Source organism: Xyrauchen texanus, chromosome 36 (genome assembly GCF_025860055.1).
Source record: "Xyrauchen texanus isolate HMW12.3.18 chromosome 36, RBS_HiC_50CHRs, whole genome shotgun sequence".
Taxonomy (NCBI): Eukaryota; Metazoa; Chordata; class Actinopteri; order Cypriniformes; family Catostomidae; genus Xyrauchen; species Xyrauchen texanus.
The window spans coordinates 29,034,690-29,059,258 of NC_068311.1; the positions used below are offsets into that span (position 1 = coordinate 29,034,690).

Below are 24,569 nucleotides of genomic sequence, written 5' to 3' on the forward strand. Positions count from 1 at the left end.
GCAATGGCCTTAACACCAAGTTTAAAGTAGTTATTCTTACTTTAACTGTTTTTTTTATGGTTTGGTTGTGCGCTTCTGTTGAGTTGACCCTTGACCAGTTTGTTTGTTTTTATTTTAGCTTCGCCTGAAACATCTATTAAAAGTGATCCCACCAATAAAGAAGACCAATCCGCCACAAGTAAAAGGTGCCCAGTATGCCAAGTCATGTACCCTCCTGATTATATCGAGATTCATGCCAGTGCTTGTGGAGAAAGGTTTGTACTGGAGCACAAAGAGTTTGCTAACATTCAACCAATATTGATTAGTGTTATTTCCAAAGTGGCTATATTTATGCTGGTATACATTCTGCATTTGGATATTTATTTATTTATAAATTTATTGTGTTACTGGCAGTTGTGACCTAATGGTTAGAGAGTCAGACTTGTAACCTGAGGGGCGCAGGTTCGAGACTCAGGAGCAGCAGGAAATGTAGGTGGGGGTGGGGAGTGAATGAACAGCGCTCTCTTCCACTCTCATTACCCGGCCACAACTGGTAAACCCAAACTTAAGCAAGGCACCTAACCCCCCAATCACTCCCTGGGCGCCACTGCTTACTGCTCTGGGTGTGTGTGTGTGTGCGTGTTCAATACTCACTGCTGTGTGTGTGCACACATGAATGGGTGAAATGCAGAGCACAAATTCCAGATATGGGACACCATACTTGGCTAGACGTCACATCACTCTTTCACTTTCATGTTATTTAGATGGCAAAATTAGTATCTTTGCCAAAAACATGCTTCCACCAATGTATTTTTGTTGTACAAATTTGAATTACTTTTGTCTTTCAGCCAGTGTCCTGTTTGGGATTTGTCAGACATTGAGACAGTGGATGTTGACACCGCGGAAGAGGCTGGCCCATCAGGCATAGCTTCCCAGACTACATCCAACCAAAATCTACCATCTACTTCGTCAGCATCACTGTCTGATTTTACTGATGAAGCAAAGGGTTTGTAGCATATTACATACAATTTTCTGATCTTCATAATGTTTTCATACAGGCAATCCTTGAAATCTTATGCTGGAAAGCATACAGGTCAAATGGTCTTGTGATTTTTTTTTTTTTTTATTACAACCCTTCCCTAACTTTTTAAAACCACTAATTGTTTTTCTTTTTTTGTAGATTGGAAAACTGTACCAGGCCCCATTAAGGCAGCTGATTTGTACAGGCAATCTGTAATCCAAGTTCATGCATCTGAGAAACCTCTGTATATGCATCTTGACCTTACAAGCAGCATTTCCGACCAAGAAGTGTAACGAATCCCACCTCTTCGGCTCAACCCATTCCCTCGTGTTCCCACACTAGCTCAGTTTCCCCGAGCATTCATGCTCGCTCGCATTCTCCCCCCTCGGGCACTCATGCCCGCTCCCTATCGCCAGAGTATTAGACACTTCCGCACTCGCCTCAATCAGCCTGAACATTATGACCACCTGCACTCACGCACTTCCAATCCCCACACATTAGTTACACCTGCCACAGTCCCAATCACCTGTCATTCGTTTCACCTGCACCACTGCTGTTTTCCACTATATCTACCACTACACACTCATTTCTCATTTGTTGGTTATCGTATAGTTTACCCCTGCACTTTGCCAGCGACTAGTGATCCCCTAGTTTATCCTTGTCCTTTCTCCTTGCTAGATTACCCTGCTATATATTTGATTACCCGGCTTGACCCCTCGCTTCCCTTGACCACTCTATTTGTAGATTTGCCCTTCTGTTTCATCCTGATTACCCGGCTCTCGACCCTACGCTTTCCTCGACCATTCTCCCTCTGGATTTTCCTTATTGTACCTTCGCCTGCTCTTATAAAAATAAAAGCAGTTTTGATATACATTGTGACTGTCTCATCTTGTGTGTGCGAGTGTGGGTTACAAGAAGGCTCTCTCGTTGCTTTTTACAAAGCATGTCATGCGAAATGGGCATGTCCTCTGAAAACCAGGCTTGAAGGTGGTTTCCTAAATTTTTGATGTATTTTGTGCAAACAATAGCTGAAGTAAATAACAACATTCACACTTTTTTTTAATTTCCTAGGGGATCCTGCTGTTGGAGAAGGTGTAAACCGTTTTTTATTTTCAATGACTACACAGAAACTGAAATGTGGTTTTCACCTTAACTTTGGTATGCCCTTACTTCATCTATTTCGTCTAGTTAGCAGTGCCTAACTTTTGTCTCCTTCAGTGTCTGACCACAAAATATCTTGCTTTCTTGTTTTTCAGGAAATGCTCATATTACAAGGATTTTTGATGGAGAGTCATATCATCTCGTACCATCTTCATCTGCACATCTAGTGGATAGTGACCTGTTTCTGATGGCTGGTAGAATGATCGGTCACTGCTTTCTTCATGGAGGGCCACCCTTGTCAGGACTTAGCCCTGCTGTTGTCCATGTCATTTCTGACGGCAGTGCTGAAACAGCTGTTATACAGATTTCAGACTGTCCAGATTTTGATTTGCGTCAGAAAATTATGCTGGTATATATTCTGCATTTGGATATTTATTGTGTTACTGTTGTTATGTAGCAAATGTTAATAATTGAGAGCATTTGCTTATTTAATACTAAATATAAATTAAACCATTTTATTAAAACATTTGTGACTTTCAGCTTGAAGGACAATCTGAACTAACACCTGACGAGAAGGAGAGCATTAATGATTTGTGCTTTTCGTGGGACCTTCCTCCAGTGAACAATGCTAATCGACGATGGCTTTATGAGAGGTTTCTACATCATGCGGTAGTATGCATTTTAACACAGGTGGAACATTTTTTACTCTTAACCCGTTCTGTAATGTTAATTAATGTTTTGTTTTTTCTTACTAGGTTATCGGACGAACTATGAGGCAAATCAAGCAACTTCGAAAAGGACTTAAGGAGACCATGCTGTGGCCACTACTTTGTCAGCGTCCGGATGTGCTTTCAGTCATTTTCCCACGAGAGAAAAATGATGTGTTGACCCCAGTGGTACGTAATTTTGGTAATAATCTCAGAGAAGTGTAAATCTGAATGAAATGGAATTAGTCATCTCCAAATGACTTGATTATCGTGTGTGATTCTTGAAATGTGTATTTGATTATAATTGACAGTCATTTTTAACTGTAGTGTGTCATAAAAAGTATCAGCTGACCTTCCATGGTGGAAAACGATGAAGACAATGATGACGAATGCTCTTTGGAGGATAAGAGCCGGATTGCTGGCTACCTTCGTCAATTCATTGAAAGTGGTAGCGTATTCATTTTAATTCAGAGTGTGTGTTTGTATGTATGTATATGTGTATATATAGAGACTGACGTGCACAAGACGTTTGCACAGTAGTGTGTAAATATATATATATACACACACATGCATATAAATGTGTTATAAACTTTTGTTAGATATGATTAATCGATCTGACAGTGCACATATATATATATATATATGTATATGTGCACTGTCAAATCGATTAATCATATCTAACAAAAGTTTATAACACATACATATATATATATGTTACATATTTAGATGCATGTGCAGGATAAAAATACATCAGCCAATGTGCTATTAATGGAAATAAATAGAAACAGTTGGATATCCGTATTTTTCTTTTTTTTTTAATTGCCACTCTAATATATTCATAGCCTCCAGTCATGAGCTGAAGGCCCTCGTTAAGTTCTGGGTCGGTTGGGAGGTTCCCACTACTTCCCTCAAACTGGAAGTAACCAACTGTAACCTACCTAAGGCATCCACATGCTTTGAGACCCTACGGCTTCCATCACAGTATCTTGATTACCCAGCATTCAAGAAAGAATTACTTGCCTGCATCAGTACTGTGGATACAGGATTTGTGCTGGTGTAATTACTGTTCTTTAACAGTATTAGGCCTATTTCTTGTTTTATGAATCAGAATTAATGGATATAGATATCTAATCCTTGTTCATGGATAGTGAGGTGGAATTGTTTATATAATTTCAATTTTTTTTTTTACTTGATTTATTTGAAAAAATAAAAGCAATACAGAGGTTGAAAAGAATAACCTAACTGTTCTTCACTGTCTATGCAGTGATATGTGCTATACAACCTGTTCATATAATGTAACTGTAGCTTTTGTATTTTTACATACAGTCAGTCTTTTCATTTTGTTTACTGAAAGTTCAACATGGACAAAAAGTTGAAAAGAATAACAATAAAACTGTTCTTTACTGTTTGCCCAGTATGTGCTGTATGTAGTGAGTGGTTGCCAGATAGATATCTGTGCCATATGACGTTGAGGGTCCCATGGGATCAATGGCTGCCTGAAGTCCTGCTAGCTCTTCTGGGCTCAATAGGCGGTCAGCCATGGGAACAATGACTCCATGTTGTGAATCATAAGGCAGGCCACAATCTTCCCAGTCAAGGTGTTGAAGGTACGGTTACTAAAACAGATTAATCAGTATTTTATTTATAAATTGTAATATTCAATTTCTTTATATCAGCAAGTTATATAACATGGCTTAACTAAATATTTGAATAACATTAGCTGGGTCAGCAAGGTCAAATTTCTATCTTCTACAAAAGAAAGCTTACACTTCCTAATGTTGCTGCAATTTGTTTGATGACATTTTATTACCTCAGTGTTTTCAAACTCTGGCTCTGCCACCGCATGCTGAATGTTTCCCATCTCCCAGAGCTGATTGGGTGTCATGTTCCCCTCGGTTTTTTTTAAGTGATTAATGTACAATTATACATTTACTAGTCTCATTAGAATTATGTTTTTAACACTGTAATTTAATGTAAGGAAACTTCATACATCTGCCATTTAAAAGCAACAGATCTTTAAACCAAATGCATCCTGTAGACAACCAAAGTCCTACAAACATATAAAGCAACAAAAAAAAAAAAATACCATAACAATACATTTGAAGAGAAGAGAAAAACTACCTGCCTCTGATTGTGGACACTCTTTCCAGCAATAAAGCTGGACCTTCCTGTGCCCCGTACGGTGAACATCAGGCGTGCTATGTCGACATTCTCTACACCATGGTCACCTCTTACTCTAAAGAAGAACTGATCAACAGTAATCATGCTAAAAATAAATATAAGTGAATACATGCAGCATTTACATCAATTTCCTGTCAAAGCCTTATTTTTTATGTAGCTTCATATAAAAATAGTCAGGATAGTTAACCCAAAAATGATATTCTTTCATCATTTACTAAAACCTGCATGACTGTCTTTCTTCTGTGGAATACAAAAGAAGAATCTTGAAGAATGTCAGTAAGAAAACAGTTTAAATTCCCAGTGACTTTCTGGTCCATAAATGGGAATCGAAACTGTTTTGGTAACACATTGTTTATATTCCACAGAAGAAAGTTAGTCATACAGTTTGGAAAGATATGAGGGTGAGTAAATGATGAATAAATGATCATTTGTGGGTGAACTAACCCTTTAACATCATGCATGGAGGTTTTATTTAGACAAGAAATTAAAACTGAAAACTGGAGAATGTGAAATTTCAGCTCAATACTGTTTAATGCTAGAATTAGCAGGGTTAACCGGAAAACTAAACGCACTCACACAGTACACACGTGTTCCTCTGCATTCGAACTTTCAATTTTCCACTTGAGATATATATATACAGTGGGTATGGAAAGTATTCAGACCCCCTTAAATTTTTCACTCTTTGTTATATTGCAGCCATTTGCTAAAACCATTTAAGTTCATTTTTTTTTCTTAGGACCATGTGATATTTCAGTTTTTCTTTTTTAATAAATGTGCAAAAATGTCAACAATTCTGTATTTTTCTGTCAATATGGGGTGCTGTGTGTACAATAATGAGGAAAAAAAATGAACTTAAATGATTTTAGCAAATGGCTGCAATATAAAAAAAGAGTGAAAAATGTAAGGGGGTCTGAATACTTTCCGTACCCACTGTATATATATATATATATATATATATATATATATATATATATATGCATTTCCTATATAGATGTTGCTGGAAATACTATTGTTTTAGTTATTAAAATACCTCAGTGGAAATCCATAATGTTCAATGGACTGCTGGAAGAAGGCCAAGGCTGTAGATGACAGATTGTTATTTGCGACACCTAGGTACATGATCTATCGGAAAAAAGCAGGATATAAATTAGTTAAAAAGTTTGGTCAAGCTGACCTTGTTGACTTGTGTTTTATAAGATATTATTACCTTTCTGGAAAATCCATCAATGCCACCAAAGATGACTATATTGTACCTAAGTATTCAATAGACAACTCATTTTAAAATTAAGCATTTCTTTGAGACAACAAAATCACCTACATTGAAAAGTTGATTGATACAGACATAAAGATATAGAGACAGATAGACACTCACTCACCAGATCAGTTTGTGGTTGGTATCAATGTGTACAAGTGATTTTGGTCCAGGAACGGAGTATTTGCGCCGCACAACACACCCTAGCATGTTCAAACGGGAAAGGATACCCATGGTGTCAACACGATGCATTGAGGCCTTAACTCTCTCCCACTGAACCCTATGTCCTCTGGCTTGCAAACTCCCCTTAACAAGCCGATAACCTGCATGTGGCATGCTTTCTTTGATTTCACCAACAAGGTTATCAAGTTCTGAGTCTGATAAAGTGCTGTATAGACCTCTAACTGTGATGTTTAAATCTGCCATTCGTCTGTACACTGTCCGCCTAGACACTCCGAGAAGACTGGCAATGCATGACACAGGGAGACCTTGATGGAGTAGATGCAGCAGGTAATCTTGCGACACATCAAAGCGTGGACGTCCAGCTGCCCCATGAGTGACTTGAATTAACACTTCATTAGATTTTTCCTCAGTTACTAATCTGTACAGTTCTGCGAGACCATCCACAATACTCTCAGGAAGATAAACCTGATCAGAAAATGCACTAAACAACACCATCTCCTGTGTGCATATGAACTGAAAATAGTCTAGGTCCAGAGGTTGCCGACCGAGAATGTGCTGAAGTCGAGATTGAAGCCGGTCCATCATTATGCGAACCACCTGGGAGATCGATGGACAGTCACAGACAGATAGTTATTACAATTTGAACTGCAATATGCTAAACATTAATAATGGTTTATACAAAATGTAATCTGGAATGCAAGACTATAATGTTCTAGAAAGGGTGATAGTGGTACAGTACTTAAGTCCCATTAAAAACGTGAAATGTAATAAGGAAAAAGCATAACACATGATAAAAATATCTTTCACTCTGTAGCCGTCCACTGACAACCTTTTTTGTCTACTTTTTGAAAGGGTCTCAGCCCCTCAGTATTTATTTAGTTGGAATTCAGTCAGCTTAAATGTTAATGCAATAAAATATTTAGGCCTAATGAACGAAACAAAAAATATACAATTGTTTCTTAACTTGCCGGTGTTGTATGTAGTGCCCAAATTATTTTGGACAGAAAAATTAAACCCTCCTTTCTTGAGAATCTCAAATTAAATTTAATGTTCTCATTAATTTATGGAGAAAGAAAGAAATAGAGTCGTTCAGTGTAGACATAATCACCAATTTAGTCATTTCGCACGAGTCCGATGTAGAATTTTTTTTTTTTAAAAAGCAACATGCCGGCAGGGCTTTCATAGCTAGAATGCACTATCCTAGAGAGAGTGGAGTGCTACTAAGTGCTAATGTGGATTTCTGTCTAGATATGTAATAAACATTTTGTAAAGAAAACCTCAAAAGGTTAATTATAGATGCAGTAAGAAGACAGAAACTCACCTGTTCACCGCTCATTTTCCACAGCTGTAGTAGGCAACATCAAGCACGCGTTTCCAAACCAGTCCTTCTCCGGAGACTAACTCTAAATTAATCGCATAGCTTAGCGTCATCCACTGTTTTGGAAGAGGATCTACTGCATTTGTGAGAAAATCTGCCTGGATGCATTTGTGAGAAAATCTGCCTGGATGCATTTGTGAGAAAATCTGCCTGGATGCATTTGTGAGAAAATCTGCCTGGATACATTTGTGAGAAAATCTGCCTGGATGCATTTGTGAGAAAATCTGCCTGGATGCATTTGTGAGAAAATCTGCCTGGATACATTTGTGAGAAAATCGAGCCGAGGGATCTCATAAAAAGCCATCTGCACAGTCGTAACAGACAGGTATGCATTTGTATGCAATAGGTTTGGTATTTGTTCAAAGGTTACAAGCAATTTGTAGGATGGTTTGTATTTATTTGTAAAATATGATCTTGGCTCGTTTATTTATATTTGTAAAACACTATACATATGTGTTACTCCTCTGCTCATTTTCACTCAAATTGACCTTTGTATTTGCACATTGCTTTCTGTTTGTTTTAGTCGAAGTCGAAGTTTTCCTTTGCAAAGCAAATTGAGTTTGTTTGCAAAATGCTGCATTTGTTTGTTTAATTATGGCACAAAATGAACTCCATAGAATACCTTTCCCATGACATACTCTGTGATTCTGATCTCTCTGATCTCAGGTCTGAAAACAAACACAAGATTGGAAAGACAAGACTAAACATTTTGCGGTCCATTTAGCAATTTTAGAGGCAAACCAATACTGACTAGAGTTGTTATATGGACTATTAATTTTGACAAATGTAGACTGAACAACTACAGTTGAAGTCAGAAGTTTATATACACTTAGGTTGAAGTCATTAAAACTCATTTTTAGCAAACTATAGTTTTGGCAAGTTGTTTAGGACATCTACTTTGTGCATGAAATTAGTAATCTTTCCAACAATTTTTTTACAGACAGATTGTTTCACTTTTAATTGACTATATCACATTCCCAGTGGGTCAGAAGTTTACATACACTTTGTTAGTATTTGGTAGAATTGGGAAAAGACATAGGGTTCACTGGGAAAGAAATAAAAGCTGAAAAAAATAATTCTCTCTACTATTATTCTGACAAATTTAAATTCTTAAAATAAAGTAGTGAGCCTAACTGACCTAAGATGGGGAAGGTTTTACACGATTAAAATGTCAGGAATTGGGAAAAACTGAGTTGAAATGTATTTAGCTTAGGTGTATGTAAGCATCTGACTTCAACTGTAAATAATTATTGCACAGACAAGCACAAGGTACATCTGTAATGCTGAATAGGGTTTGCATGATTAAAATCAGTAGTACCGTTAAAAATGTCTATAATACTGTACACCAAAGAAATGCCATTATATATACTGCTTCATTCAAAAGAATAGCATAAATAATAACAAATTAAATGAACATATTTGGATGTATTCTTCAACGCAATATACCTCTACATCTGGCTCTTGACACTTTCAAGATCAGTCAGAGAGCACCTGGAAGCAAATTTACCAATCCTAATATGATGATGCCATGGCTCATGTATATTATTTAAGTTATAGGACTGGACACTCCATGACGGTTACGGACCAACCTCTGCATAATCAATATTCATGAGGTAAGCCTTCACCAGAGTAGGACTCACAATTTTGTAAACCAAACGGAGTTGAAGTACATTTGACATCCCCAATGTATATGTAAAAAAAAAAATTACAGTAGATGAAGTAGGTGCTTCTCCTACCTGCAGTGGCGATGACAACGTGAGGTCCTGTGCCATTCTCAAAGAGAAGATTTTCTTGCCGCACAGGATGTCGATCCGCCTGGGCTCTATGGTGCTCTGTGTGTCCCCGAATCCCAAGCAGCCACTGCTGTTTGTTCCCAGTGCAAACACCTGAGGCCACACAAATGGCTGGATGTAAATGTGCAAAATCATGATATACACTGAATGCAGACAGTATTTTGTCTGGCTTTGTCAAGACGAAACAATGAAAAGAAAATACACACACAAACCCTCAACTCTGACTGCTCCTTCTGGGTCAATGGACTAAGGTTGTCAGAGGTGATAAAAATGGCAAATCTTTTTTAAAATTGTTTAAACATGTGTGAAGTTAGTAGAATATACAGTACTGTGCAAAAGTTTTAGGCACTTGTGAAAAATGTTGCACAGTGAGGTTGTCTTCAAAATCAATGCTATAAATTGTTTTCATTTATCAATTAATATCATACAAAGTCCAGTAAACATAAAAATGCTAAATCAATATTCAGTGTGGCCACCTTTGCCTTTAAAACAGCACCAATTATCAGCACCAATTCTCCTAGGTACACCTGGACATAGTTTTTCTTTTATGTTGGCAGACAGGATGTTCCAAGCTTCTTGGAGATTTGCCACAGTTCTTCTATCTATTAAGGCTGTCTTAATTGCTTCTGTCTCTTTATGTAATCCCAGACTGACTCAATGTTCAGTGGGGTCAGTAGGGGCAATGCCATCTCTTGCAGAGCACCCTGTTCTTCTATTCTAACCTATTCTATTTACAAATTAATATTTGGGATTCTAAAATGTATTTTTCATATTGACACTCCAAAACTGAAGATATAAATAACCATCAATGAGACATATGTTTTTGTGAAACTTCTTAAGTGCCTAAAACTTTTGCACAGTACTTGAAAAATTATTTGAAATTGATGACTTGATGAAAAGTTGCCAAAAGTTGCCAGAGTCGTTACAGTCAATAAATCTAACCCACAAAACAAACTAGTAACCTATTACTCGAAAATTAAAATGCAAGTTAAAAATAACCAGTATGACACAAATGTGAAATTGTTCATAAAGTTACCAAGAATGGTTTACAAAAAAGCTAACTTCAATATACTATGCTTTTCATTATAGGGGGGAAAAAAGGCAATGAACAATATGCATTAATAAAAATGGAATAAAAAAAAAAAATATTAATAAAACATTTGCACTCACTCATCCATTGGTTTGCATGATTCCAACAAGAACTGAATACCAATAGGTTATATATAATTCAATAAGAACCAAAATATTACAAGTATTGCCACTAGGTGTCGATAAAAATATTGATTCACCGATGCATCACGATCTGTTCTCAGAGACTGATACGTTCATTTTGTCGTGGCCACGAATGCACAAAATTCATGCTCGTTTCATTCATTTGACACGGGGCAGCTGTAAATTGCATTTAAATTCAAGCACAGTCCTAAACTTTGCAACTACATAAAGCTATGAGGAAATCCCATATTATTGACTTGACTACTGAATTGATTTTCAATAAACCATCATTTATTTTGATGATGCATCCCCTTGTTGTATGATATCTGTCTTATGAACTATAGACCCAAATCAAGTATGCCTTTAAGAATTTCCCTTTGAATTTACTGATTCCATTCTACTTTTTAGACTTGGCAGAAAAAATCTTGTAAACACTTGCTGCATTAAAAACATGAAAATATTTAATCATGACAATTCTTATGATATAAAAATTAAATTTATTGTCACACTACATGTATTTATCACAATACAAACAACTGCATAATACTGAACTGTAAGCTGTAAAGAGAAAAATGAATGAAAGATCAGTAAGTGTGTGCGTTTAAATGCACGTTCTTACACTGATTTTGCTCAATAAGCCGATGATGTGTGTTGTCATGTAAACGCAATAAATTGCAATAAATCAGCGTAAAGGCCATAAATGGCTTATGAATAACCAGTTCGATACAGTTAGATTTTTGCCCATTACACCGATTTCGAGTGCCATGTAAACACCTTACCCAGTGTTTACCGGCTCATCCAATATGTCAAAAGTCGAGAATAATGCGATTATGTCAAATGTTGTGTAAACGCAGGTTTCTTTCCTTGTAAGATTTCTTAAATAAGCTGATTTTAGAGAGTAATCAGCATATTGGTGTGCACGTAAAGGCTCATTGTTAATTGTAAGCAAGTCGTTTGTCTTCTTTTCGGAGCCTAGTGGCGGTAATGTTACCAATTAACGAAAGACTCAGATCCGAAAAACTCTGTTTCCAATTCTGACAAATAAATAAAATGACTTGAATAAAAATGTGTTCATTTTTCTGAACGAGATTCAAAGAACCCCCAGTGGACTCAATGGTAACTGCAGGATGTGGTGAGAGAATTAGAGGGAACAGTGTGCAATTCAGCGCTGCTCACAGCAGGCAAATGCAAAAATGGAAATACATTTTTGATATTCAAGTAGCATTTTTAAAATTCGACTAGATGGTGCAGAATGTTTACTTGATTACTTGTGCATTTGTAATTTTTCTTAATTTTTTCCTTCAAACCTTTTTTGTCATGTTGGTTAAACCACATGACTTGATATGGACAAATGACATGGCCAAAAGTTTTTAAAATATCAATATTTGAAAACAAATTTGTTTCACTGCTTATTTTTTAAGAAATAATAATATAATAGTATTCTCAGCTTCTTATGTCCATAGACATATATGGCAGTAGTAGTAAGAGTAGTATGGGTAGTATGCCATTCCGAACTCAGCCTCACTTTCACATTTTTCTTCTTTGGGTTTCGGTGATTCGCATTCTTTGTGCATATCGCCACCTACTGGACTGGTGGTGGCGTAGTGGGCTAAAGCAAATAACTATTAATCAGAAGGTCGCTGGTTCGATCCCCCACAGCCAACACCATTGTGTCCTAGAGCAAGGCACTTAACTCCAGGTTGCTCCAGGGGGATTGTCCCTGTAATAAGTGCGCTGTAAGTTGCTTTGGATAAAAGCATCTGCCAAATGCATAAATGTAAATGTACTGGGCAGGAAGGATAATTTATGGTAAAAAAGGACTTAAATCTTGATCTGTTTCTCACCCATCATATTGCTTCTGAAGAAATGGATTTAACCACTGGAGTTTTATGGATTACTTTATTATTATGCCTTTTTGTGCTTTTTGGAACTTCAAAGTGCTGGTCACCATTCATTTTGTATGGACCTACAGAGCTGAGATATTATTCTCAAAATCTTTGTTTGTGTACAGCAGAATAAATAAAATCACAAACATCTGGGATGGCATAAGTGTGAGTAAATTATGAGAATTTTCATTTTTGGGTGAACTATTCTTTTATTAGATCCCGAACAAAAACATGAGCATCACATCAATGACCCACTTTACAAAACTTAACAACTCCGCTGTTATTGCAGGACTTCAATCATGTTTGTACTCCATTCCTAATGAAACTTTACGTTGTCACCTTTGTACTCGTTTCCTGCTAATGTGTTGTCACAACACAAGATTGAAACTTTCTTGAGAATCGCATTGGTAATAAAGTATCTATCGGAAAAATAAACATATGTACCTTCAGGTTTTATGTGTTAATAAACCTAGAAAAGCATCAGAGGAAAACATAACCTAAAAAAGAAGTGTCCAGGCTCAGGACATGCAGCAGAGCTACTCTCAGGAAACAAACAAGACTTGAGTTAGTATTACAGGCCTATATATAGCTTCATTTTATCAGCTTAGAAGCAGCGACCCAAGATCACTCTGTCTTTGCCTCTGTGTGTGTGTGTGTGTGTGTGTGTATTTGAGACAGAGAAACTGAATGTTATCCACCCAAATGTTTGCCAGAACTCAGAATCTGAATGATCCCACATGATTCCATTGAATGTATAGTTAATTAATTCCCTCTAAAGATGGTCCAGCATCTGTCCATACCTCATCGTTGATCGTAACGTAGATTGCCTCATTGCCAGCACTGCCGAACACACAGGCTTGACGGATGAGCCGCAGTTCCTCAGGGGGCAGGAGGGCGAAAACCGGCCACTTTCCCACGTCAAGCATACTAATCTGTGAAATAAAATAATCACAGAGAATGCATACTCACATTAAAGCATTTATATATATATATATATATATATATATATATATATATATATATATATATATATATATATATATATATATACAAGTTGTGTCGCAAAACCTGCGCAAGACGTGTTATGATATCTGCAACATATGTAAATGTATAGCCACATTTGAACATAAAAGCAGAAAACTGTGGGTCCTTCTCAAATCAAACAAAGAGCTACAATACAGTAGCAATGTGACACTGGATTCCCTTGGTTAGTAGTCATGGTGCCATTAAACTATCATTATGGAAACGCCATGTTTTTCTGTACCATTGCAATAGTATGGCACTCTTTGAAGTACCTTAGAGATGCCATGATTTATGAATATGGTAATCATTCAGTATCATGGTATCTGACACCTCGCCGGTACCACCATGGCGCAACCACAGTACTTATTAAGTGTCATTGCTGTAAATTAGACTAGAAATAAAATATTTGTGTCTTAAAATAATAATACAAACATTGTTTTAATATTCACACTTCAAATTAGCATCACAGCTGCTAACCCTTTCAGCAAAGAACATACATCAGTAATCCAATAAAATATAACCTAACATGTCAACCAGTGTCCTAAATGTTGTCATTATAAAACTAGTCACTTTTAAAAAGTTTAATTCAGTCTTTATGTACATAAAATCTCATCAGTCAGTTTGTTGTTATTCGGCTAACAGCTATGAAGCTAACTATTGTTTACATTCATAACCCATCCAATATTTTAAGTGACTTCAGTTTTAATGCAACCCTGACAGGTTCTCTGGCTAATCTGTTTGGTGAGTCTGTTCTGCGTCTGTGTGTTCCCATTTTCCCTTTGTGTTTCTTTTTTTTTTTCATTTGCATTCTGCTGGCAGCCGGTGTGGGGTTTACCGGCAAGGGTTGTAGCCCTGCTAGCCCATTATCTGATTTGCATCACCTTTGTCTTGTTTTGTTAATTACACTCCATCCCTATTTACCACCCTTGTGTGTGTTGTCTTCTGCCAGATTGTCTTGTGCTTTCAGCCAAGCTGTTGTGCCTCATCTGTCAGTTGGTCAGTTTGTTTGTTGTGCATTCGTCTGCCTTGTCTATTTGTCTCTTGCCAAACCAGACATCCCTACTCTACCCGGTCATCAGTCTCACCATTTCCCTTCAGGCCCCTCTCTGCTCTCCCCTGGTTGCTGTTCCTGTGGATTACGATTTACTCTGGTAAATCGTAATCTGTCTGCTCTGGTTTCATCAGTTCCCGTCTGCACCGTGCTCTTCTCCACTGGTTGCTCTACGCTCCAGTCAGTCGACGGGTTCTCCTGGTGGCTTCCCGGAACATTCTCCCGGCCTGCTCTTCAGTGACGCACCCCTCAGCCCCATCCACTCCACTTCTCAGGACTTGCTGCAGCCACACTCACCCTCTGCGCCTCCCTGGTTTCCCTTGGTGGTTTTGTTGTGGTCTGCCACCTCATCTTCCCAGTTGTTTGCTTTAGTTGAGAACACAAGTTTGTTTAATCTGCAGTGGTTTGAGTTCACCTCATTCCTCCCCTCACACATCCCATAAAACCTCCTTACTGTGTTCTTTTTCAGCATTTAGTAACAATTCTGGAGAGACACACATCATACATATTTTTGAGAATATTGTGCAAGGAAATCAAGGAAATTGCTTGACACATGCATGTATACAGACAAATCTGAGTTTATCTTGGCTCAGAAAGCCACGCATACCATGCATACATGGATGGTTTATGTATTGGATTGGATGTTTACATAATAACATTAAAGTGATTAATATCTTCAAATATACATCAGTTAGTTCCGGTCCTCAAATCTGATTGAACGAAAGTCGTTCCATGAGCACTGATGGTCTGTGTTTGTGCCAAGCTAAGGCGTAAGAGCAGTGCATATCTGTTAGCAGTTACTGTCTTTATTTTTGAAATTACATATGGTAGCCAGCAGGTGAAGGCAAAAGATCATTTTTGTGTGTAATATGAGCCAGTTGGTGACTTAAAGTGAATCCATTAGTCATTGTTTACATAGAACAGCGCTCTGTGATCGCTCATATTACCACTACATTACTTAAGCTAGGACATTGTTTTAAACGGCTTTAAATGAACAATTTCAGGATTAAGGCTCATTGCAGCTGAGAGATATAAATGACTGTTTAATTACAGAACTCGAGGCGCTTACCAAATTTCCACATTGGATACACACAGTTTAAAAATGGCGGAGGACATTGCTGTTTCTATAGTGATCGGCTCTTGCGCAGCTACCGCGAAATAGGGAGAAATACCCCCGCTTGGATGCTATTTTTCCACTGAGAAAGCTGATCTTCAGAACGCTGACAGCATCTCTGCTTGGGAGTGGCAACAGGTGATCACACACGCTCCGTCTCTCTCTCTCTCTCTCTCTAACACACACACAAAGACACATAAACACGCACACACCCATCAATCCATCCTTGTTTATCCAATAACTTGTTAGAAACAGCACAAGCTGTGATACTATTTCTGAAGTGAACTTTTTGAATTACTAACGGAGGTTTGGACGCATCATTTGTTTTGAACCAGCAATGGCAGATTCTGATCTGTAGCGTAATAAATTAGTTCCATGCACAACTGCATTTTATGACCTTACTCAGTTTTTCCAAAATTTTTACATTTAATTGTTCATTGAACTGTTGTATGTAAGCAATATCACTATATATTACTTACATTCATATAGTTTATAACTAGATATACATAGTGTATGTTATGTAAATGCACAGTAAGTTATAAATAAAGATTGTGATACGTCTTCTAAAAGACCAAAGATAAGTGGGTGTGCCTTTTGGCCATGAGACCGGGAGAAAGTAAGTCAGAAATCCAGAGCTGCAGCAATGTACAGAGCCATGCCTTTATACAGCTTCATTTCACTTTTCACACTTTTCTCATCTCCTCTTATGCTGGACTTATAATATTGGGATTTTGAATTATTTGGTTAACTTTTGACAGGTAAGTACTTGATTACTTTTTGAAGAAAATACAATAGTTTCAAGGTAGACTTTTAAATAGTTAAATAATTTGTATTATTTAATTTTAAATAATTAAAAACTGTTTTATAAAACAATTAGATGGACCACTGATTGTAAGACACTTTCAGGTCCATGAAGTAACTATTATTTAATATAATGATAACAAAGTTAAAAGATGTTTCCACATTTTTATGTCTTGTACAGAAGAGTTATATTTTAGCATTTTATGGTGCTTCATTTGTTGACAGAGACAAGGCAAATGTAAATTTGGACTTCTTTTCAGAAATGTTGTGTCTTTAAGGCAGCAATCAAGACCTAAAGAAAGTTTAAACACACTGTTTTAACAACTAACTAACCTTAAAAAATTTAATCTATCCTATGTCATGCGATGTTTGCATAAATCTGCACATCACACAAGTGACTAAAGCATAGACTGTTTGCCCATTCTTTTTTGCATATCAGATTAAATTTAGACAGAGTGCTTTTGGTTGTGGCGATGTGACTTTCTTACTCGAACATCATTGTTTTCGCCTTGGGCAGTATATTTTACCCCGAGGATCTGATGGATAGGTATCAGATCTGTATTTTTGTTTCGTGTTTGACCATCTATCACAATTTAACCTTCTATAGTTTGATAAAATGAATGAACATTCTTCCAACAAATGATTGCATGATGGGTATGATTTTTAACAAATCAAACAAAAAGATGCAGAAATGAAAGCGAATAGTGTACTGTTTTATTATGTTGGTTTGGCCATGCCAGCATACTGTTACTCTACAACAAGGGTCTTCCCCCAAGGGGTCCGTGGTGGTACCGCAGGGGGTCCGCAAATTATTGTTTGAACCATTAGTGGCATTTAGAATAATCACTCACACACACGCTAGAGACAGGAGTATGAAAAGTATGAACGACATGCTGAAGCCTTCCGCAGCTGTATGCCATATATTATAGTGTGACTGACTAAACAGCGCTAGCCAGCAAAAGCGCGCAGCTAGGACAAACCCTTCACACGACCACTGCTCATCACGAGCCGCACAATGATCGACACTCTTCAGGTCCAGCAGTATGGAACGCCAGGCAGTCCAAATATAGCCTACGCGAATTTTAACACGTAGACAACGTGTAGACAACACGTTAACAAACAACGTGTTGTTGACGTGTTGTCTACGCATTGTCTACATGTTAAAAGTCGCGTATATTTGGACAGAACCAGCCTGATAGAACCATCCATGTTTTTATACGCATAAAACGCAACACTCAATTTTATACAATATTTAACTGGGTTTGCTATACCCACCAAGGGGTCCTTGGCCTGAAAATGGCTGAAGACCCCTACTCTACAAAGTTAGTTTAGTTTTTTTTAGTTTTTATCCCTGAACAAGACCAACATTTCTAAAATTAACTCCTTCTAGACTAGAGCTTTCAAGCAACATCTGTAACAAATGTGTGGGAAGGCAGGAGAAGGTAGACGGGAGGTTCAGATCAAAATGTGGTCTTTTTATTAACAAGCAATAATAAACAAACACAGGAACAAAGGAAAAGTCCACGATGGGAAAATGAAATTAACACACGAACACGAAACATCCACGAAGGGCAAGGCTATCCTCGAACGAACAAACATGGGAACAAGAGCAGGCATAAAACATTGGAAAACATGAAACATCACATTCAACGATCGACAGTCACTAAAAAAAGAACCAGTGTTTAAATACACAGACACAACGAAGACTGAACGAGACACAGATGAGAACAATGATGAGTGCAGGCAGTGAGGGAGGCCGGGAATTGTGGGAATTGTAGTTTTTAGACAAAGACAAGTGAAACACGGAGCGGACAACAAGGAAAACGTGGTTTTCAGTTACAAATATGTCTTTTGAGGTTTGACAGCTTGTATGAAGCCCATTCAATGCTGCATACCTTTAGAGAAACTACATAATAAACTGTTTCCCCGCCAAACACGGAATTTTCTGTGTTTTATGAAAAAACGCTTCCCCGCCAAACACGGAATTTTCCGGGTTTCCGTGTTTTAGGTGTTATACGGTAAGGAAGACCCCTCTGCATGTTTTGAAAGAGTACGCAACTCTTTGATCAAAGAAACAGACTGCGATCGTCTCAAACATGAAGAAATGGAGTATTGAGAAGCTCAAAATATCAGACATAAACATGCCTTTTTCTCAGCTTTTTGTCTGAAATGTTGTTTTTTGACAAAACCGACCTCTGTTCAAGTCGCGATAAAAAAAGAACAAATGAAGATAAAATAAAAAATTTTTTGCCTAAAAGCAGAGGCTCAGATCTTTATTGTGATATATAGCATCTTCATATATTCATGGAAGAAAATATTCTGCGGGCCATTAAAGTTTAGCGAAAATCGTCAAAAACCCTGGCGGTGGCTGGCAACTTTTTTTTAAAAACGCTGGCGGGGAAAGAGTTAAAATAACTTTTTCTGATCTTTCAGTTTGCGCAGATACAACCTTTCCATACACTAACTTGCAAACTCATCAACGTCACCAGAAAAATCTTGGTAACTTCTGTGTGTACTGTCTACCACCTGAACCACATCGACGTGTCCTGTGTTTGATACCTGCGTCACGGGTCATACATGTCGCGAGTCGCAACATGGCACTACTCGTCTGGTGTGTGTGACTGCTTTGACTTGTAAAATGCATTAATGTCTTAATAGAACTTGTAATTATACATTGTTAACTCTAAATTCGACTTGACAGTCGTCACGACATATAAAAGTACCTGTATGGTAGCGGCCTCGAAAGTTAAATGTAGTGAACCCATATTTCTGTTTGATATGCTATTTTATTATGCAATTGATGTCTGGAGCATTTAAATCTATTTTTTGTTCTTAAACATTTTGTAAGACTATATTGAGGTTAATTAATTAATTAATGTAGTGATAAACATTTTGCTGTTATCAACAACAAAGCTATTTTGGCATTATAAGTGATGCTTTCGAAACACATAACTTACAAGGTATGAGGATGTGAATAGCTCCAAGTAGAATCTACGAGTTGCCATCTCACAATTACTGTAATTCAGACATGATGTGAACGTACCATACAACTACCTCTCTCTCTCTCTCTCTCTCTCTGTTTGTCCTTTATCCATCCATCCATCCATCTGACGTTTATTTGACTATCTATGTGACAGCCTGTCTGAATATCTATCTAGCTGCCTGGCTGTTTAATGTCTATATATCTAGCAAATTTCTAAATTTTAAAACTAGTATAGACTTTCAGACAGCTTTGTCCAGCCAACATAAAAAATTAGCCCTCTAATATAGTGCACTTTGAAACGCTAGAGTGTTCGACTGTAGGCATACTTTAGCGTACACTTTAAAAAAGTATACTTTGGGCAATACAGTAAATTTTTAAGATTGAACATATTCAGACTGATCACTTTGTGAATTAATTAAAACAATGTCGAAGGTTTGGTGAAAAGTCTTCAGGGTGAAAACAAAAGCGAGTTTTAGTAATGCAGTCAACAGGAAATGTAGTTTGTCCCTCCTCAGACCACTGTTGGTAGGTACTCACCACTGCTGAATGGGAGCACCCCACAAGCCTTGCCGTTTCAGAGATGCTCTGACCCAGTTGTCTGGCCATAACAATTTGGTCACTCAGGTCTTTAGTCCTGCCCATTTCACTGCATTCAGCATGTTGACTATGAGATGGTAAGTGATTGTTCGCTTACCATCTAATCTACCCAGACATTGACATTTGCCCTTGTTAGGATATGATCAATGTTATTAACTTCACCTGTGAGTGGTCATAATGTTTTGGCTTATCAGTGTAAATTAGAGCTGCCAAAAAGTAACTTGTTAACACATGCGATATAATTAAAAAGGTTTAATGCGTTCATTTTTCTAAATCACGATTAATGCATTTGCTGTTAATATAAGCATCAACCAGCATAAACACTGGTTGGAATAGGGCAGAGTTTGCAATGTGTCTACCTGGAGTCATTACACAGTCGCACACACCATAAACACTCAACAGCCATGTCAATGATCAAGTGATGGAGAAAGGACCTCTTAACGCTATTTTTGTTGGACAAACAAACCCAGATGAGACTTGTGATAGAAATCAAGTTCTTTGCTGCTTCTGTAATGCACAATTTAATTACCACAGAAGCAGGTTGTAACTATCACGAAAATGCAGGAGGAGATATTGTTTGAAAACAATTTTCATGTGGAGTTCACAGCGGCGCTTGGCAATGGCGTTTACATCCTGATGTAAATGGTAAATGTGGCTGCTGTAGCAAATCTGATAGCCACAGTCTGGCAGCTGATTAATATTGTGGAGGATGAGAGATTAAGAGATTAAATGGGCATTGCAATGAATATGCAACCTACGTGGGGACTAGTTCTTTGAACTAGTCAACCTCCCACTTAGACTTAGCAACCATTTAATGGTTACACTAAAATATTGATGCTATTTTAGTACATTTCTATCTTTAAACTGTAGAAGGCTGTGTTTGTAAAATGTTAATACATCATTATTGTTACATTTAGTTTTTTTTTCTTTCTTAAGAAGGAAATAAATGCATTTTGACAGGAAAAGATATATAAAGTCTATAAAGTCCAATTTCAGCACTTTCAAAATCTGCTATTAGTCGTGATTAACCATGAAAAATTATGTGATTAATCAACTTTTTAATCGATTGACATCATTAGTATAAATAAATATATATGAGATGTTTGGCATGTTACATCACATACTTAATGGTTAATAACAGTTTTTAAAGATCCGTAGAACATATTGGACACCATTAATCTGATGGTTAATTTTTTTGTGTGCTCTTTGTGTTGACAGAATTCACCAACCCAACCATGAACCAGACAAATGTGTGGAACAACTCAAACAACTGCTCCATTAGTGACTTCAAGCGTAGCATCTATCCAGCTGCCTATCTGTTCATCCTCACCTTCGGGCTTATTGGCAACCTCATATCTCTGTTCTTTTTTGTTAGCTTATGGAAAAGAAAGATGCAGTTTTCTCCAGTCAACATCCTCATGCTCAATCTCTTAGTATCAGATTTGATGCTGGTGTGCTCTCTGCCACTCCGAGCCACCTACTATCTCATGGATTCCCACTGGATCTTTGGAGACATCACCTGCCGGATCATGTCCTATGTCCTATACATTAACATGTATGGCAGCGTTTACTTCCTAATGGTTCTGAGTGTGGTTCGCTTTGTGGCCATCGTTAAACCGTTCAGATATCAACACTGGCAAAGTTCTCAGAGGGCATGGATAATATGCTTCATCATCTGGTTGATTGTGTCTGTGGCCTCCATCCCACTTCTTAGAGCAGGAACTAATCAGGACAAGTTTGGACAGACAAGATGCCTGGAATTGGACTCGACCATGCTTAAGACCATTATCGTATTGAATCGGAGTGTCATGTTTTTTGCTTTTGTGTTGCCCTTCGCGGTTATCTCAGTATGTTACATTTATGCAGCCTTCTACTTGCTAAAGCTAAAGAAGGCCAGGCCAAATCAAAGATCTCAATTAAATCACAAGAAGTCTTGCTCTCTTGTGATCATCGTACTTCTAATTTTTCTTGCATGCTTCATGCCATATCATGTAGTCCGGACTCTCTTTTTGGAGGCTGAGATGGATGTAACAAAGAATGGCTATGGTGGGTCCTGTCATTACATTAAACGTTTGAGAGAGGCAGCAGTCATTACACACTGTCTAGCTTCAGGAAACAGTTGCCTGGATCCATTGCTCTTCTTTTTTGCAGGGGAAAACTTCATGAACTTTTGGCGTCAAAATACGCCGAGACGCCAGAGTTGTATAATAGAGCAGAATGTGTGAGAGAAGATACAGACAGCGTTCATATAGGGAGGTGATTAAGACAGGTTTGGTGTGCTTGGGACCTGTCGAGACTTGAGGGGGAACAGAAATAAATGTCCCAAATACCTGAAGAGAAAGATGATATCTGTGGTTGACTATCCCATGCAATTCATTCATTTACTATTGGGGTATGAAACTTGTTAACCTCTCGTATCGAAGATTAAAAAATTAAAGAATAAAACATTTTCACAAATCAGATCTCAATCAATTGGTTATCCTACACCATAGAGATGAAATGAAGTGCAAATTGGGTATTTTGCTTTGAGCAATACAAATTTCCTCTGTGCTTAATCTTGAAATGGCAACTGGTACATTAAAAATGCTAGAAGATTTAATCATGGCTTCTTAACTTGGCACTTAATACACTGCAGCATTGCAAAGTTGTTTAAAACCCTGTTTAAAAAGTAATGTTATTGCAGTTTTTGTAAGGACATACCTGACAGTAAGTACATGTGTACTGTTCAAAAGGGTTGGTTTTTCTAACGTACCCACTACTTTAGAAAATAGTTTTACAATCAAAGCGTAATGTTAGCACATTGCACAAATGAACTTGTAAGAAATTGCAATTTTGCTACTTATGTAAATGTTTAAGAGGTGGTTTTAAAATACAGGGACTTTTTAATGCCTATTCTATTACAGAATCTATTACAGAATTATAAATATGAATGATTGTTTCTTGTTAATCAGTGTCAGATTAAAGCATACTAATTTTTTATTTACATTTTACTTTACAATTTCTGTAGAAGAACTGTAACAAGTAATTTTTGTAATGTTAAAATAAAATTATTAACATTATATGTCTTCAAAACTAAGTAAAAATTGATGGGCTCTATTTTCATGATTGTGCAAAACGCAGCACTGTGCGCTACAACCATATGCAATGTCTTATCAAATTTTCGTGAGAGCGCTAATTCTAAGTGCAATTTTCATGCCAGCACAAGTGGCCATGGGTGGGGGTATTTGCGCTATCTGTGGGTGTATGCATGCAAACTTTGGGTGTATTGAATGGAAAAGGAGTGGCGAAAAGAAAAAAATTCAATTTTTCTCAGAAATAGGTAATTGCGCTAAGATGTTTCAGAGGCACTAATCTAGTTCCTGCATTTGCAGTTTGGAGATTCCACCAGCAAGTGGTAATAAAGTACATTGCAATTGACCCAGCCCATTAGTGCCTTGTGCACACAATTTCACCATACCCACTTGCACCTATACTTATCGCATACTTGCACGGAAAAAACCTTACTGGCCATTGCCTTTGCGTGTATGACTTATGGCATAGCGCTGTGCAGGCACGTCGCTTGGTCAAAACATTCAGGGCTCGAGCCCCGAATAATTTTGGATCGAAATTGCAGATATTTGAGTGGCACTGAAGCAGGAGTTAAGAAAGTGTTGGTTATTACAGCAGTTTTCCTGCAAATTTAACTATATTCATCTGCCGTTTGGTACTTTATATGCACTAAATATGCTTCCTCATCTGAAACATGCGTGATTCCCACCTGGTTTTTGCGCAAGTGTTGTGCGCTGCAAAAATTATCTCATCGAGGCGTTGGTGAAAGAGCCAGCCAGACTTGATGTGCACTGCTGTATCTCTGGAGCGCTTGCTTCATCTGGGCTTCCCTTGATATCTTGGTGCTTACCACAACACTATTACAACCATTTTAATTCTACCAGAGACTATATAGCAGAGATGGGCCACTTATATTTAAATGAATGGGAGAAATTGGAACACCCAATGGTCAATGGATGTAGAAAGGAAGTCTTCCTTACTGGTAAAAGAGCCAATTACCTTTAAGATACAAACATCACAAGTCAATCAACTTGAGAACATGCATGAGCCTTAGCTATGTAAGCCATGGAAATGTTTTTTTTTTTTTTTTTTTTTTTGTAGCATTATCTGAGGTAATGAAGCATCATTTATAATTCCAGTGTTGTCAGATTTTATTACTGACTTGAAATATTTTCTTTGATTGTAATATTAACCAACTTTTTATGAGATTTTGGTGTTTCCCCATTCAAGTAGGCAAGTCAAGTCAAGTGTTTTTTTTT

At 37.4% G+C, this 24,569-nt stretch overlaps 1 protein-coding gene, 1 long non-coding RNA gene and 1 pseudogene across 2 annotated transcripts; 2 read left to right on the forward strand and 1 right to left on the reverse strand.

Moving 5' to 3' along the window:
- LOC127629702 (RCC1 and BTB domain-containing protein 2-like) overlaps nt 1-13,619 on the reverse strand; it is a 58,883-nt pseudogene extending 45,264 nt beyond the window's left edge.
- Nucleotides 216-1,281, forward strand: LOC127630018 (uncharacterized). The gene is made up of 3 exons (XR_007968822.1): nt 216-254; nt 828-985; nt 1,160-1,281. It is a non-coding gene; the product is annotated as an uncharacterized LOC127630018 (long non-coding RNA).
- A 2,884-nt stretch (nt 13,620-16,503) lies between the features above and the next one.
- LOC127630113 (cysteinyl leukotriene receptor 2-like) lies at nt 16,504-23,264 on the forward strand. Its single transcript, XM_052107545.1, is given in 3 exon segments — nt 16,504-16,639; nt 21,481-22,382; nt 22,384-23,264. Coding segments are annotated over 2 exon segments (930 nt in total). The 5' UTR covers nt 16,504-16,639; nt 21,481-21,497; the 3' UTR covers nt 22,429-23,264.
- The last annotated feature ends 1,305 nt before the right edge of the window (nt 23,265-24,569 follow it).